Genomic DNA, 18,252 nt, shown 5'->3' on the forward strand with positions numbered 1-18,252 from the left:
ATAGGTAAAAATATCACAATTACCAATTTTCATGCTTTGCTTCTAAGTATTGAATTTCAGTTGTGACAAAATTAAATTATCACAGCAAGTCATTTTTTTGTTTCGGAGGCTTCATGTTAACAATTGTTAAACATTGCAGAAGTAGTTTTTTGAAAACAACAGTGTTGGGATCATCTAAGCTGTTATTTTCTTGTGTATATTGAATCAATGATTCTATGCGGCAGATATTGTAGATTTATCACATGTTAATTTTTTCACCCATTTGTTAAGTATGGTGTTTTTTGCATGTGAAGCCTCCGAAACAGGCTTTTTTGGATATCAGTATATTTTTCAAACATTAACCATAATGACATTCTGCACATATCAAGTAATAATTACAATGCAGATATCAGTATGAAACACACCAATTTAGATATGCATAGATGATAATTAATCTTATTGTTGTTTCGGAGGCTTCATTTGTTTCTGAGGCTTCAATTGTTAACGGAAAGTTTGTATTGGGTCCCATTTTCAAACGGTGATATATATCTCCACGATTTAAAAACATGTGACTTGAGGATCTACTTTGCTACATTTTGATAAATAGATTGGATGAGCTCTTTTATTTATATTTGCACAAGCTTGCTGAACAGTTTGTTTCGGAGGCTTCAAAAAGTTAACGGAAAAACGGCTCTTTGAAGTCAAGATTTTATAAAAATTTTAAAAGCTTGCAAATCGACTAATTTTTGTTACCCATTTCAAGTTAAGATAACAACTGTTATGAATCAAGAAGAAGTGAAGAAATAACCAAGAATTATGAACCAAAGCTACACCCACAAAGTTTGTTAACAATTGTTAACGGAAAATGAAGCCTCGAAGCGACAAATATCGAAGTCCGGTTCTCAAAAAATACAGGGCTGTTCACAATTAAATCTAATGTGGCAGTGTTTACTGAACATATGACTGTAGGCCTACTTTCAGGATAAGAAAAATTATCCATGAACTAACTGAAGAAAACACAGGGTTTTACAAAAATGTTACTGTTTTTTATAGTTTTTCAAAATGGCAATATTAAGTACATTTAAGCCTGCTAAAACTGAGCAGTAACTCCCAAAGATGATTATGCTACCCAAGGTAGCTGCTAACTAGATGACTTATGTGGCCAAAAATCATGGAATTCTGTGGCTTTATTAGAACACTACGGATTAAAATGTTAAAAATCCAAAGTTACACCCTTTACCGTGAAAATGACCATATATGTGAAGCAAAGTTATGACAAACACTGTCAAAAGCTTTTGAGAAGTCAAGATAAATCATGTCAACTTGCCCAGCATTGTCCAGACTTAATAAACAGATAAAAGCTGTGTCACTCAAAGTGGAGCGACCCTTGATAAAACCGTGTTGCAGATAGTAATTATTGCGGGAAACACTTGATCAAAAATAGCTCTCTCCATCACTTTTCCACATACACAATAATGTAATTTTCAGCAAGTTGCCTGTCAGATTTTTTTATAAGTTTACAGGAACAACATTTTAACCAGGCCTCAGGCATATAATACCAGAACTCAAAGATAAGTTAAAAATGTGACAGAAAGGAAAAAACAATTTCATGAAAGCATTCTTTCAAGACCCTTGGAGATATCCCATCAGTTATTTGATAATTCAACTGTATCTTAGTTTAAAAGTAATTTGGCAACATTTTTGATATGATCAGCCGACAAGATCGACAGTGTTGACTTCTGAACTTGCAGTATTGTACTTACAAATGTACCTTCAATTTTTTCAGGCTAAGTTACAAGCACAATTAACGATGCACCAAGATGAGTCCAAGCGGCGTCAGCAACATCTTCAGACAGAACTTGATGGAATCATCAAACGTCAGAAGCAGTTGGAAGCCAGGAACCTTCAGCTACAGAGGCAGGGGATAGATTCACGCAATGCTATCAAAGATGTAGAACTCACTGATGAACAGTATGCAGAACTCAAAGCGCAGAATGAGGAGGAGCTGTCATTGCATGATCTTGTAGCGGTAAGACAAATGGGTAGTAGATACAATCTGTAGTAGAATGGGTAGTAGATACAATCTGTTATATAGCAGTCATGGCCTATAATGCCCTTAGTCTTGGCATCGGTGTCCCTCAATTTCAAATTTTAGCATTCTTCAGTATAAGCATAAAATGGCCTCTGTGCCCATTTCAAGGCCTGTAATACATAATGTAGGCCTGTATAGCCAAAGTTTTCAAGGGCAATTCTAGCCCTTACATATATGTAGGTCTGATACTACCAGCCCTCATCAATTTTTACGCATCTAAATTGAATTATTGTAAAATGATTATAAAAAAATACTCATGTTATTACTTATTGTTTAGTTAACGTTACAATTAATGGTCCACATTTGTGAGACTTTTAAAGACTTCAATTAATGACAAATAGCAGGGCAGTCTTGCTAACAGGCCCCCAGGGTAGCAAATCAATAAGCACGCAATGATTTTCACTGGCATGTGAACCAAGCCACTGGCCTCTTTGTGGAAGTGCTCTATTTAAGGACCGTCGATGAATCGATAATAATCAAAAAATCGGCTATCCAATAATATCAATATCGCCGATATCACTTTCGGAAGAAAATCGATATATCGGAGTTGCCGATAATGAAAAAAAAATCCAAAAATCGGGCGTAAGCAGTGTGTTAACTACGCAATTATGTCAGTACAGGCGTGTTTTGAAATGTAAAACTTCTAGAATCAATAAGTGTTATTTTACCTCACCACTATTAAAAGATTCTAATACATTTCCATATGCCTAATTCAAATTTTAGAAGCTTAGTGACTTGAATTTTCAGGTCACTAAAATTGGGAGGAAAATCGATTTATCGATTATTATCGATAATGAGTGACCAATATATCGATTTTTTTAAATCCTAACATCGACGGTCCTTAGCTCTATTCATGTTTTAAATAGATGAATTGATGAACATGCCTTTTATTTGAAGCTAATTGGACATACCTTTTTCATAATACACACATTTTAAATTTCTTTGTATTGGCTTCAAACTTGGTCAAAGTGTTCCTGATGACTTCCGGATAATATATGCCTAATTAATTAGCTAGCTGCACTAATTTGCATAATTAATTGGCATTTATGCAAATTAGCTCAGTAATTATGCAAATTATGCAAATCTTACTATTACATTTGGTGCGATTGCCAATTCTGTAATTGTACCTTATAATATTTAATTTATTTTAGCTTTCAAGAGGCAGTATGATCGAGGCATGATACCATACAATTTTACATCGATTTTTATTTTTGTTGTTGATAAAAATTACTAAAATGTACCTGTTGTGGACTGAAATTAGCTAATTAATACAATTACAATTTAACAATATATTACTGATAATGTGATAGAACCTTGAATTTTCTTTGCATTTTAAAAGTGAAAAACATTACACGTACGTGACTCAACCAATCTAACGTTACCTACAACTATTTGTACATGGTATTGGCCGGGGGGTATTGGAAAGAATTTAAAAAAAGCATAAAATAATAAATAAATGACACCAGTTTCGGATTTCTCATATCAGATCCAAAGTATTGGAATTATTAAATACTGCACATTTCTACTTTGGAAAAAAAAGCATTTTTCAATGCAGCTGCCACAAGACAAAAATCAATCGATCACACCAAAATTCATTCATGCACACAATTCCATTTTGAAGTGTATGTGATTTGTATACAGTTATTTTTGCATGCAATATAATTGAATTCAGGTTTATAAAGACTCTGTACTATATATTATGGTACCATACCCAGAGTATTTACATGTATACCTTGCAGGCATGACTGTACAAATTTAATTAGTATACAGACAGTATACATAAGCCTACATTATGTGTTTGCTTTTAATTTCAAGCTTGCTTGCAATAAGAATTTAAACATTTCAACTTTAATTAGTAAAACAAACACTAGGTTTCAATTAACATGTATTTTTTGCAATAAGGTTTTGCAATGCTGTATCATTCTCTCTGTTGTCTATGGTTGTATGCAAAATTGTTCAGGACTAGCTCATAATTGACTGGCCTTTGAGGTGACTGAGTTGCTCCAAGAAAATGGTGAACCATTGCAAATGCTGAAATGCACTATCACCAGACTGAACATAGATCAAGTCATGTTAACAATTAATAATGGTTATGTAACAAGAGACAGTTGTAGGAAGTACATTTTAGAGCCCTGTTGCACCATGATCAATAATGATATCATATGATGACTTTTGCAGATCAAGTTGTATGAGTCGGTGAAACCACTGCAGATTGAAGTCGCTGACTTACGAGGTTGGAATAAGACGTTAGAAGCAGAGACAGCAAAGTACAAGAAAGATTTGAGAAAAACACAACAGGTAGGCATAAAATATGGGGTGTGTAAATGCATGTGGGGTGGGTGTGGGTAATGGGTATGTCAGTGAAACTACTGCAGATTGAAGTTGCTGACTAACGAGGCTGGAATAAGACGTAAGCAGAGACGGCAAAGTACAAGAATGATTTGACAACAGGTAGGCATAAAGTGTTGGGTGTGTAAATGTATGTCGGTGGGGGTGGTGTGTCGGTGAAACTACTACAGATTGAAGTTGGCTGACTTACGAGGCTGGAATAATACATTGGAAGCAGAGACGGCAAAGTACAAGAATGATTTGAGAAAAACACAACAGGTAGGCATAAAGTGTGGGGTGTGTAAATGTATGTGGGGGTGGGGGTGGTGTGTCGGTGAAACTACTACAGATTGAAGTTGCTGAATTATGAAGCTGGAATAAGACATTGGAAGCAGAGACAGCAAAATACAAGAATGATTTGAGAAAAGCACAACAGGTAGGCATAAAATGGGGGGGTGTAAATGTGTGGGGGTGTGTCAGTGAAACTACTACAGATTGAAGTTGCTGACTTGCGAGGGTGGAATAAGACATTGGGAAGCAGAGACAGCAAGAATGATTTGAGAAAAACACAACAGGTATTAGGCTGTACTAGGCATAAAGTGTGGGTTGTGTAAAAGTATGCTTGTGTGGGGTGGGTGTGTCAGTGAAACTACTACAGATTGAAGAAGCAGACATTGGAAGCAGATACAGCGAAGTACAAGGATGATGAGGAAGGCCTGCGTAAAGTGAATGGGGGGGGGGATATGTGGGGGTGTACATGGGTGCTTCAGTGTAAGTTGATGTGTAACCACTGCAGACTGCAAGTTTACAAAGCTAGAATAAGACATTGAAAGTGGAGACTGCAAAGTATATGAATGATTTGAGAATATAACACAAGGTTATTGTAAGGTATGTTTGTGTGAGGGTATGGGATGTGTAAAGTTTGTATGTGTAGGGCGAGTTTTGTGGGAATTTGTTGGTGAAATATCATTTTAAGGGACTTACTTGTAGTGCAACCCTTGTTAGCTGTATAATGTATCTTCCTCATGGTACATGGGCAAATGAACCATGAATGTGTTCCATCCTTTTGACGGGATTTTAATGCCCTGCAGTCATTATATATGTCTACATACATGTATCTACTATATCTAGAGAAGCCACATCTGTCCATGAATCTTGCAGGCAGACATGGAAAGAATGACTGTCCCAGTATGTTCAGGTGCTGTTTGGATATAAAAAAGTATACATGTATATATAGCTGATCTGTACTTATAATGGGCCATTCCAGTTGACATCCATATACCCCTATGGAAGACATGACCTTAATCTCACAGTGTGGATATCAAATGGAATCACCCATTCAGGTAATCCCATTTGAAATTCGCACTCCCTGTGTGGGAGATTAAGGACATGTCTTCCATAGGGGTTGCATGGATTTCAACTGGAATAGTCCAATGCCTTTGGTATCAGAGGAAGTAATCAGAATCTGATATCCACTATACAACACTTTGACTAAATTCTATAAATAGACGCTATAAATAGACAATATGCATTAAATCAACCAGAACGATAGGAACAATTATTGTAATGGCAGCCATGCATGCATATTGCAGGTCAGGCTACATGGCATTTCACAATGACAATTGAATCACCAGTTCGAATCATGTCTGATTTAATGCATTGTTCTCTGGAATGTGTCTTGTGAGGCAGTGTTTTGAGAACATAGTGTTATAGAGTTTATATAGGGCTGTACAAAAGCTGTAAGTAAGTAAGTGGTAATTTCATTACATGCCATTAGCCATGTCTGTAGCAAGGTTTAGTATTTGGGTTTGCCTTAAACCTGGCAGTAGTAACTTGGCAGTAGTCAGCAGTGACTTCCATGTATCCTGTACGTGGTACCGTTGACAGCCAGAATTGAAAGTCAAGCTATACATGTGTATTGCAGATTGTTTGATTTGTTATGTTTCCAAAGTGTAATGGGATCAGTTGAAAAGTTTCAGCTGTGCTTTCTGCATGAAAGGTGGGCATGTATATACGTAACAACCTGCGTCCCACTTTGTTACAGTAGTACATGTATATGTCAGGACAAGAACATGTACATTTTGGACTGTAAATTACAATGTGATGTGCAGCTTAAGTTAAGTGGAAAATAAATTTTTTAGTGAATAAGCTGTATCCTTCTGGAATTTGCTGCTTGGTCCATCCATGCCCTACAGAGGGGTCTTCTTTAAAAGTCTGTTGTCATGTTAGAGAAGTACTGTTATTTTATATTTTGTTGTTGTTTATAATTTGTCTGCTAACTACAGATATCTTTTTGATACCTTTTTGGTAGACATTGCAATTAGAAAACCAAAGTAGGTCACAACTAGAAGTCAAGTGTCAACAGTTATCCATAGAACTAGCAGAGACCAAGTCATCAATCCAACAGGGGACTACAAAAGGGAAAATTACGACAGAGTTAAAAGGTAAACCAATAGATAAGACAGGTGGCATAGGACATGTGACGTACGAGGACGGCGAAAATACAAGGCTGACAGCCCCATTCAAAATACACGGTTAGCAGTTATAAAAAGAAAAATAACATACTTACAGTGTGGTACATTGTCGCACCCCAACGGTTTTAGAGTAAGATAATTTTGCTTTGACACCACATAACAAATTTAGAATTGTTTGTGAAGATTTCATGATTATGTGTTAATCCAATGGCGACGCCAAAATGACGATATGGCATCCGCCACCACCTGAGATAAGAAAGAAATTATTGTATTTATCATTAATATCATAAATTTACATACATGTATGTATTTGGAAATATTGCAAGGGTGTGATTTATAACAGATTGGAAAACCCATCAATTTATGTGACATGATCTTAATTGAACCAATCAGACCAACTTTCAACTGCTCAGTGCCAGTAGTGGGTAGTGCAATAGCTGCCCTGTGAACATTTGGCAATTTACACATAGTATAATGTACTCATCTGCATGTACACATGGCAGCTACACATGGCAGCTATTGTAATTATTGCACTTACCCACTTCTGGCACTGGGCAGTCGATTTGTCAATAATCAAATTAAGTATAGGCACAATTAAGAAGCAAAAATACTATAAAACACAAGAAAATTATAAAAAGTACATCTATAAACGGGATTTCAACATCGGTAAACATATACGTACAGGTACTGAGCAAGTTGGTAATGGTAATTACTCAGTTTTCAAAATTTTCCAACTTTGATCTCATGCCTCACAGTGTGCAATCGATTTAAGGAATGATGATCTTTTAAAGACTTCTCAAAAAGTAACATAGCCATTACAAATAAGCCTATAATTTCAGAAATATTAACCGTATTCACAATATTTAACAAAGAAAGAAACATGGTGTACGCATGCACATTTTGATACTCATTTAATTGTTCAATTTATTTCAATATTTACAACAAATCAGTATTTTGAAAGAAAAAACCCTGAATTTAAAAGTTGCAGTAAGTGATTGATTTGAATTTAAAAACGCAAAGAAAATGGTGGGTTACATGCCACAATGCTTGCATGCTTTTGTTTAATATCCATTGATCATCCCTGTAAGTGCAACTTTTAAATTTGGATTTTTTCCTTGCATTTTAAGTGTGTTTGTGTTTGCAATATTTGCTACAAAGCTTACTGGTATGTACATGTATATGTTCCATTGTTTACCGCCATGTTATTGTTGTTACAGTGAGCGTGATCATCTTGATCAAGAACTGATGGATATCAAGAAAAGATACAGCTATCTAGATGTGACCTATAAGACAGTGGCCAATGAAAGGGATGACATTGCTAAAGATGTGAGTGTTACTCATAGATTATAATAACAGCTTGCAGTACAGCCAGCAATGTGCATAGAGGTAGAGGGTGATCACAAAGTTTGGTGGGCTAGGCAGGCATGAACATTTTCAGCTTTTTATCTGGTTTTAGCATTTTTTGTTATTGTTTTCAGTGTTTTTCAGCATATTTCTGAATCAAATTAATTGAAAATGGTAAAAAAAAACCATGGTTTTTAGTTTTCATGCCTGGCTAGGTTATCGGTCAGAAGGTTAAAAGATCATGAGCTCTATCATATCTCCTCTATCCACTCATTGTGGCCATAAATGTGCAGACACCACAGTGGGCGGATGGCGTGCTGTGGTTCGGAGAGTTAAATGATGATGCACACGGTCAAAATTGCTAAGCATGGTTAAATTTACTTGTCCGCAATGGACCCCTATCGACTATCCCAATCCCAAGTGCCCGGTTTATTCAATTGTTAATTTAAAACGCATGGATTGTTACAATGCTTTACTGATGAATACTAGAGCACGATGCGATTGATATGATCTAGAGGTTAGTTCAGGCTGTCAATGATAGCGCTCTGCAATTCACCTCTACAGCTTTGTGTGCTCCTTTTTTAATTTGAAACTTTTACAAATGCACCAAATTTCATATACTGGTATGAAGTCAATTTAGAGTGTTTTGTAGCAAATTTGGTATCAAATTGGAGCTAACAATTAAGATTCTGCACACGACCATATCAATCAAATTATCATAACAAGATCAGGTTTTGGTGTTGGACGGGTTACATAAGTGCAGACTTTCTTTTTGTATTGTGTTTAGTTCAGGTCTGAGGACACAATACTTGCACAGTCAAATACAGAATAAAGCCTTCAGTCCACCACATACACATAGGAAATTACATATATCTGTTCAACTAGCTAATTAGGGCTCAGGTACTTTGGGGTGCTTATTAAAATGCTTTTACTTGCTGAGACAGTAAATTCTTAGGGAGTGATTACTAGGGGAGGGTTGCTTATTAATGTAATAACAAATAATGTAGTTTTATGTAATTTTAACACATGTCTGTATTTATCCCACAGTTGTCTACAGTGAAACAAGAGCTTGCATTGCTAAGGCAAGACAAGGACTACCTGCACAGACAAATGAATGATGTCAGCCTGAAGCATAACAATGCAGAAGAGAGGCTACAGCAAGTCAACTCTGATCTGGAGAATGTCAAGAGGTCACGAGAGGAACTATATGAGAAATATGTGGACAGCAGGTATAATGGGCTATTCCACTTGAAATCCACACTACCCCTGTGGAAGATTTAGCTAAAAAAGTCTTCCACAGAGGGAATATGAGTTTCAAATAGAATAGACAGTTCGGTAACTTCCATTTAAAATGCTCACGCCAGTTGTGGAAGATATAGGTAAAGCCATAATACAGGGGAGTATGGGTTTCAAAATGATTAACCCTGACTAATTACATGTGAAAAACATACTCCCCCAAAACACCTGTTACCAATTGATTTTGACCTCTTAAAAGAAAAGTACCCCTTAAAGAGGGTTGACCTGTTAAAACAACCCTTATAACAAGGATTGTTTTTACATATCAACATGTAAAAGCAGCCTTCACAGATGAGTAGCATCAAGAAAAATGTGTGAATTCAAGTATCATTCATGATACACTGTTTTTACCGTAACTTCTTGGTTTCAAATTTCTCTTACAGAGATCGGTTCAAGGCTGAATATGAGAGTAAATTGCGTCAGGAGTTGGAAGCGATAAGACTGAGGACCGATGGTGAGGTGGATAAACTGAAAGTAACCACTCGAGAAATGTATGAAAGAGAAAACAGGTGGGCTTATCACTCAGATTAAAATAGTTGATCGATTTCTTATTGTACTTTTTGGACATTATAACTGATTTCAATTTTAGCCTTTAAATTTCATACAACCAGGGTTGTCAAACCCGCAATTTGGTAGCCTAATTGGGTGACTTTTGAAGATTTTCCCCACAACGTTTGACAATTTCCTGTCCATTGAAACTATTGGTTAAGAGAAACATTCGGCGACATTTCAGTATTGGCTCCGCGACTTGCGATAGTTTCCTGCCCCATAGAAAGCAATGGTTAAGAGAAAAATTGGGTGACTTTTCCATTATTTGACATGCGATTCAGGCTGAAATTCTTTGGCAACCCTGCATACAACAGCCAACATTCAAAGATTTTGTGTAATAGACGGGCATGTGATTTTTCCGCGGATTTGCGGAAATCCGCGGATTTGAGACCAAAATCTGACCCCCCTGAGATCAATGTAAATCCGTTGAGACATTTGGGGAGGGTAGGGCCCCCCTCTTAAGCTCCTGAACATTGGCAAAGAGCATCTCTCTCTTTTTTAACGAACTTCTTGTTTCGGCCGTGTGCGCTGTGGTTGCCAAGTCGTAAGGCAAATACCTGCTAAAAAAAACACGCAAAAATTCGCCCAATGTGTTTTTCCTGTGAACATGAATGGAAAAACTGCCGATTATTCATGAATTACTATTTTAAAAGTCGCCCAAAGAAACGCTATTGTAATTTTACTAACGATTTCTATGATTGGTCCATTTTGATGTCACTTGCCGATATAAACCAATCACTGATAAGCTTGCATTCTATCAACATTGTTCGGCCATCTTTAATTTTGACAACTGATATTGCGTGATCGACAGGATTTGTTTATCGGTATCGAACCAAAATCAAGATGAAAACGCTTCAGAAAAATGATGCAAACGTCAGCGTAGTTGATAAATATCTGAAAAACAAGTTCCGCTGGAGCTGGTTGGATCACGAAGTGAAAGTAATACATGTTAAAGATGGTCGCGAATTGAGCTGTACGGTGTAGGAAAATGGTATCAAAAATATTGCTGTCGCCGGTAAAGCTTATTGCTCACTGTGTGGGGACATGATATCTTATGGATCCAAGGGAAGAATTGCTTTAACGGACCATCTAGAAACCCTCTGTAATAAGTAATAAGTGAGGTTAAGTATTTGATTTTCACTCACATTGTACTAAAAAGTGGTATTTTTTCATTCAAATTAAACATTTTGTCTTCATTTATGTGTCTTTTTTTCCTGTAAAATTGCTCTCCTGAGAGGGCCTCAATAGGGTTTTTACAGTGTAGAAGCCCTCAGTGTAGAGGACCACACCAGGGGCCCTTAAGCGGGCCCCTGAACCCCCGGCCGTGAGGGGCGAGAGCTTCACTCGCTACGCTTGTTCCGCTTCGCAAGTTTCCTCCATTCTGGGAATTCCCTAATCACATGCCTGAATAGAATGTAAATTTTAGTTTGGTTATGTCCAATCCTTTGGTTTCAGTAAGGAAAAGGTACATGTAATATCTATTATGTCCTGTATTGGGTTATTTAAGTTGAAATCCATAATACACCCCCTATGGAAGACATGCCCTTTAACTTCAACACAGGGAGTGTGAATTTCAAATGGGGTTACCCATTCAGGTGACTCCATTTGAAATTCACACCCCCTGTGTGGGAGATTAAGGTCATGTCTTCCATGGGGGGTGGATTTCAACTGGAATAACCCAGTGTGTTAGCTGGGAATGATTTGTTAGATGAAAGCTTCAAGGAATTTTTCCTGATTTTTGTAAGTAGAATCTTACTTTGGGAAATACAAGGTTGTTTAGGGTTTTAAAATTTGAAGTTGATCTGTTAATCTTGTATATTTGTGTTTTTTATTGTATTCATGATAGGAATTTACGTGAAAGTCGTGACAATGCCATATCTGAGAAGGAAAAATCAGTCGCATCAGAGAGAGATTGTACTGCTAAATATGAGCAACTCATGACAGAGTAAGTTATAATTATGTGTTTCAATGCCAGTGGATGAGGCTGATGTCAACAAATACAAATAAATTTACTCCATGGCCAAAAATAGTCTGAAGGTCAAAAATAAAAATAAACTTATTTTTTGCAGAAAATCATATCTTGATATCTCCTCTTTTAACCATATATTTTTTTTCTTTATGAATCCATTTTAAGATGTTCAAAAAAGCAATAAAAAAATTAGAATTGATGTGCTTCAACTTAAACGTGGATGTGGAAGAATTTGTATAATCTTGAAATTTTACCACTACTGTAAAAGTTAGAAGTTTTTGCACAATTAATTTTATGAGCTTTATGATACTTAGTTCTCTGGATTGATAAAATGAACACATTTTGATCTTTACCTAGAGCAGCCAGCACACATAAATGTTGAAAAAAAATCCAGTTCATCTGGCCAGATTTGAACTGGCGACCTTCGAAATACTAGCACAATGCTCTAACCGAGTCACAGATTCACTTTAGAGAAGAGGGGGAAGATATAATATGCTCTGGTCAAAGATCACATTCAAAATGTGTTCATTCTATCAACCCAGAGAACTAAGTATAATAACTTTCATACCTATGTGAATTTGTTATAAATATGCAGTTCTGATGCCTTACGCTAGGAATGCAACAAACATCATTCTAACCTAATACATACAGATTTATATCTTCCGCTCTTCTAAAACGCAAAATATAATATTGTAGAGCATGATATATAATACTCTCTAGTTCATCGTACAAAATGTATATCAAAAGTTTTATGATTACTCCTTCATGTAATTTTACATGAAATTAGGGTTAGTTTAAGGTTAGAAATAGGGTTATGATTAGGTTTATGATTAGGGTTATTATGGTTCGGGTTTGGATTAGCTTTACACGAAATAATTACATGAAGATTGAAGAATCAACCAGTTTTATGGACAAAGCTATAATCTCTTTTGGGAGAGCAAGTCGGTGCGGCGGTTGTGCCCTTGCCTTGCACCACCGAGACCCGGACTCAAATACTTACCTCACCCAATAGAATTTCGGGAGCTGCACAAATAATTGGCGGATCTTACAATCAGTAGCGTAGCCAGCGGGGTGGCAGGGGGGCAGACTGCCCCCTCGGACACCTAAAATGGGGACGAAGAAGCGGGAAAATGGGGACGAGAAGAAGGGGAGAAAGAAGGGGAAGGAGAGGGAGAAAGATAAGTGAAAGGGGAGGAGAGGGAGAAAGTGAAGGGAAAGGGGAAAGAGAAGGGAAAGGGAGGAGAGGGAGAGTAAAAATAGGGACGATACTTACGTTTGCCACCCCGGACTGACAATGCTGTCTATGCGCCTGCTTACAATCTAAGTGCAGATAGATTTGAACAGGGATCAGCTGCAACCGGCCTAGTTGATGCGATCTGATTCTGATGATTCACCAGTGGCAGCGAAATTACAGCACTTTGAATCCTCTGCAAAAATGCGCTATGTAAATCCAAAATATATTTATTTATTTATTATTTTATGAACTTTGTCATATTTAGTTTCAGGCAACTACAGATGGCATCAGATTCTAAGGCAGCAGAAATGGTGGGAGAAGTAAGATTGAAAAACTTTGAGTTGGAAAGAACTCAAATGTTGCATGAAGAAGCAAACAAGAATTTTAGACAAAGTCAATTGGAGTGTGACAAGTATCAACAGAAAATTGAGGTATGTGTATAGATTTATTATTGGAGCAACTGCCCATAGCCTAAAATGGGTTATTCCAGTTGAAATCCATACCACCCCTTGAAGACATGACTTTAATCTCCAACACAGGGAGTGTGAATTTCAAATGGAGTTAAGGTGGCTTTATCGACTACGGTGTCATGCACAGAACTCCTTGAAAATGATATAGGATGTGTGTATTGATGAGAAAACCTTCCTTGCCAAGTTTTAATTTTTTTCTCCCCTTTCACTCTCAGCAAGTGATATGCATTTATTAAAAGCATTTTTGACTTAAGCATTTTTTTGTTATCTCAAAATCCCATTGAATTACTACAGGGAAGGGTTTTGGCACTTTGATAATTTCTCAAAATAGCCACATTTTTGAAAACAAAGATTTTATTTAACTGATTTTTCTCTCTATAGCAGTTGTATATAGAAGTTTTAAGTTTCATTTTGCTGCCAATATATCACAGAATAATATAAACCAAGTTTATTTTCTAACTTAGTATCACTTAAGTATATATTTAAAAAGGAATGTTGGTACTTTTTTATGTTTTTTTTATTTTTCTAGAAACACTAAATTACCTAAATTCTAGGATTTTTTGCCCACTTAGGAAGATGCTATGGTTACCAAACTTTCAGGGGTGGTAAATAAGATTAATATCTAAATTCTCTTGCCAGCTTTTTCCAATTAAGTGTTTCTATTTTAAGTTACAGTGTTTAAACATTCCCTAAAATAAAAAATGGAACAAACAATTTTTTTCAAAAAGTCAAAAAAAATTTCAAAAAGTCTAATGCACTCCCCCTTTCGGGGCTCGTGCATTAGGACGCATCAACATCTCAATACGCGTGCTTTATTTTGTACAATTTCACTCTCAGCAAGTGATATGCATTTATTAACCTATAAAATAAACTTACTTGTGGATTTTTTTTACTGCAGGTGTTAACTAAAGAATACTATGGACTTCAAACATCCTCAGAGAAAAAGACGGTTGATGTAGAGGCTCGGATCTCCGAGTTGAGGACAAAACTTGAAGTTTATGAGAAACTTGAGACGGAATTGGATGATGTTGTCATGCAAGCAGCAGAAAGTAGGTATATGTGATGTGATGAAGCAAAATGAGTCTGATGTTGATCAAAATCAAAATTCAGTTTTTCAATTTCATTACATGGGCCATTCTCAGAGCTTTTTTGGCTGAAAACCTCATCATAATTAGACTTACCGTTCTAGAAATATGGTCATTTTAGTGTTGCTCAGAACAATGAAATACAAAAGAAGTTGAATACTATTTATGGCTATATCTCAAAATCAATATTCCTGACATCCGACTCATTTTTCTTGATCACATCACATATAGGGTGTAAGCCAAGTAAGTTGGCCTTACCCAGGTTTATCAACATATAGTTTGATCAGCTAGTAATTGGCGGCCTTACTACATTGCAGATTAATATCAATATGTGTTATTTTGAGAATTGTCTTGTGATGTCTCGCCAGAAGCATTGCAAATTATTAATAGAATACAAGTCCTATACCTTCTTTAACACACACAATATAGACCAGATAGGTAAACTATATCGCTCTTTTAAAACATGTGTCTACTTTTTCGGAGCAGTGGTTAAAGCCTAACAATTCTCACCGATGATAATTGATCAGTCCATAGCTTCTGTTAGAAAACAGTGCTATAGTAAGAAATGTGACTAGATATGAAAAAAAGAACAGGATACTGTAATGTTAAGGATTTATAATAATATAGTGGTTTTTTCCAGCCAAGTTTTACAAATGTTTGTTATGAATTTCAATTACACATAAACTTTTTAAGCTCTAAAACTAGTGTACTTTGTTTCATTTGCTGTAGATGAAAATGACGTTGAGGCAGAGCGTGTGTTATTTTCCTATGGGTATGGTGCCAATGTGCCGTCTACAGCAAAGAGAAGACTACAACACAGGTAAGAGTAGATGCCAAACACTACGTGGCCTGGAAACCAAAGTGCAAAATGCATAAATTGCACATATTGGGTGAGGAGGATCTGCATTGAAATGTTTCAATGCAGTCTCCTTGGATCCGCATCCAAATTAGGCGCCATCACGGCACTTGAATCCGGGAAATGATGGTGTACAGTGTTCGAATTAAGAAAATAAAAGGGGTTGTCCCACGGACAACCAGGTTGTAATTTCTGGTTGTCCACCAAAATTTTTGGTTGTCCGTAAGCTGCAGTTTTCGGTTGTCCGTAAGCTGCCACAATCTGAAACAACTGCATGTGACCAATAAAGTGGAGTGAGTGTAGTCAATTTATGAACAATTACTCTTAAATATTTAACAATTCATCAGTTGTGTCAGGTTTGAGCAAACTAACATGCTGAAAAAGTGACTTTTGGCTGTCGATCTTTGGTTGTCCGCTGGACAACTAGAGCATTATTTTTGGTTGTCCGGTGCATGTTTTGGTTGTCCCGGGCGAACGGACAACCAAAATGTTGAACACTGGTGGTGTAGTTAGTGCTTTTCTTGAAAGTGTGTTGGGAAGTGTTACTGTGTGTGCCTGCAAGAGGAAATCACATTGAAAGGCATCCCCAGGAACGGATTTTAATACGGATCTTGCCTCTCGTGTATAGTCTGTCCACATAGAAGTACAAAGTAAATGGACCTCGGAAATTGGAGGTATGAGAATAATTATTTCAGTGCAATGCTTCTTTGGTGCGCCAACTGCTGCGCGATTTGTGCGCCACGCTCTTTTCAAGCGTCGCATCGCGTCGGTAGTGTGACGCAAAGCATCGACCCCGATGCCACAGATTTGGTTTGTACTTCTAAGTGGACAGACTGTAGTCACCCATTGCATGGGGGAGCGAGTTGGCGCAGCGGTTGTTCCCTCGCCTTGCACCACTGAGGTCCCGGGTTGAAGCCCCTGTGCGGCCCAAGGACTCATGTGCACTTGGTTTATCCCGATTCCATGCTCGCTCTTGCAGGTTTTCTCCGGGATCTCCAGTTTCCTCCTGTATCTCAAAAATCGGTGATTAGTTGTTTGGTTATCAAAAACTTCCTTCACCCAATGGAATTTGGGGAGCTGCACAGATAATTGGTGGATATTACAATCTAAGTGCAGATAGGTTTGCCGTTCGGCAGCAACTGGCCTAGTTGATGCGATCTGATTGTGATGATTCACTATGGCAGCGAAATTACAGTCCTTTAAGATCTGGAGAAAAGGCCCTATATAAATCCATAATTTATTTATTTTTTTATTTATTTATGGGCAAGTCAGTTAAAATATATGTTTAATATAAAAAGTTAATTCAGCACCGAGGGTTGATTTTTATTTATTTTGGATTTTAAATTTTTTTGTTTTTAAATTTTATTTAATTGTAAAATAAATTAAAAAACATAATGTGGTACAATTGCTCCAAAATGTGAAGTGTGTGTGGTCTACTGAAAACAAATTTGTTTCATTTTTTTATTGCCAAAAGTAGTGACATTTCTAGGTTATAAAAAGGCTATAAAAAGGCTGTATCCCTAACCTTGATTCAACATGGGAGTCGCCATAGCATGCTAATACCTGGATGTAGAATGCCGACTCCAAGTCAAACGTCAGTGACAATCACTTTTATACACTACAGTAAACTTTTGGTCTCCAAAGTCAGCCAGGCAATTCAATGCCGACTTCAATATCAATCCAGTTAAATTTTGAATATTTAGGTTTGGACTCACAAAAATTGAAGAGGGCAGGTAGATTCCCAACGCAATAGCGCCTGAAGATTTTGACTTATTTCAAACACTGCACAGTGTCTGATATGTTAACAGGTGTCACTTGTTCTTATTCAATATTGGGCTATTCCATTTAAAATCCACACTACCCCTGTGGAAGATTTAGCTAAAGTCTTCCACAGAGGGAGTATGAGTTTTGAATAGAATAGAAAGTTGGGTAAGGTCGCGTGTCTTGAGCTCGCCACCAAAAAAAGGTGGCGACGTTACATTTTGCCAAAGTCGACTCAAAACAAATGATGATATCTCTGTCAAGCAAGAAGGTATTGTCATGCTTGTGGTCTGATTTTATTGCTAAATAAAATGCACTTTCAACCATGTAAAAAGAAATACTTGAACTTGTTTAATACTGACACTGTGCTTCATAGAACTCAGAATGGGCAGGGTGGCGGTGGTGGGGGATGTGGTGGTGGGGGATGTGGTACACACAAACTCTATGGGATTGGTATTTTTAGTGCGTAATCTGCTTCTGTAAAGCCTGTAAATTGGATTTGGACTCTATTTAGCATCTAAAACACTCATGGCCTTACAGCTAAACAATTCTACTAATTGTTTTTAATAATTTATGATTGGTTTAGTCTAGAAAATACAAACTTTTCCATACAAAACTATCCGTTGTCATATTAAACACTGTAGTAAGTAATGCAGATGTTTTTAAAAACTAAAAGTTACTGTAAAATTTTAATTACTTATCCTATCATAGTCAAAGTATAGATTTTCTGAAGGGAAATTTGACGAGGAATCTAAATATGGACATGTTTTTTCTGTATGGGTTAGGGGGAAAATGTTTAGGTTCAAAATATGTTG

At 36.8% G+C, this 18,252-nt stretch overlaps 1 protein-coding gene across 1 annotated transcript in view; it reads left to right on the forward strand.

The window, feature by feature from the left end:
- LOC140144571 (progesterone-induced-blocking factor 1-like) overlaps positions 1-18,252 on the forward strand; it is a 46,266-nt gene that overhangs the window by 18,112 nt on the left and 9,902 nt on the right. Inside the window, 11 exon segments of the mRNA XM_072166391.1 lie at positions 1,766-2,008; positions 4,250-4,369; positions 6,711-6,801; positions 6,804-6,843; positions 8,091-8,199; positions 9,265-9,446; positions 9,897-10,022; positions 11,909-12,007; positions 13,531-13,696; positions 14,634-14,784; positions 15,550-15,640. Of these exon segments, the coding sequence (XP_072022492.1) occupies positions 1,766-2,008; positions 4,250-4,369; positions 6,711-6,801; positions 6,804-6,843; positions 8,091-8,199; positions 9,265-9,446; positions 9,897-10,022; positions 11,909-12,007; positions 13,531-13,696; positions 14,634-14,784; positions 15,550-15,640 (1,418 nt within the window).

The sequence above is a fragment of the Amphiura filiformis genome, unplaced genomic scaffold (genome assembly GCF_039555335.1).
Source record: "Amphiura filiformis unplaced genomic scaffold, Afil_fr2py scaffold_64, whole genome shotgun sequence".
NCBI classification, from domain to species: Eukaryota; Metazoa; Echinodermata; class Ophiuroidea; order Amphilepidida; family Amphiuridae; genus Amphiura; species Amphiura filiformis.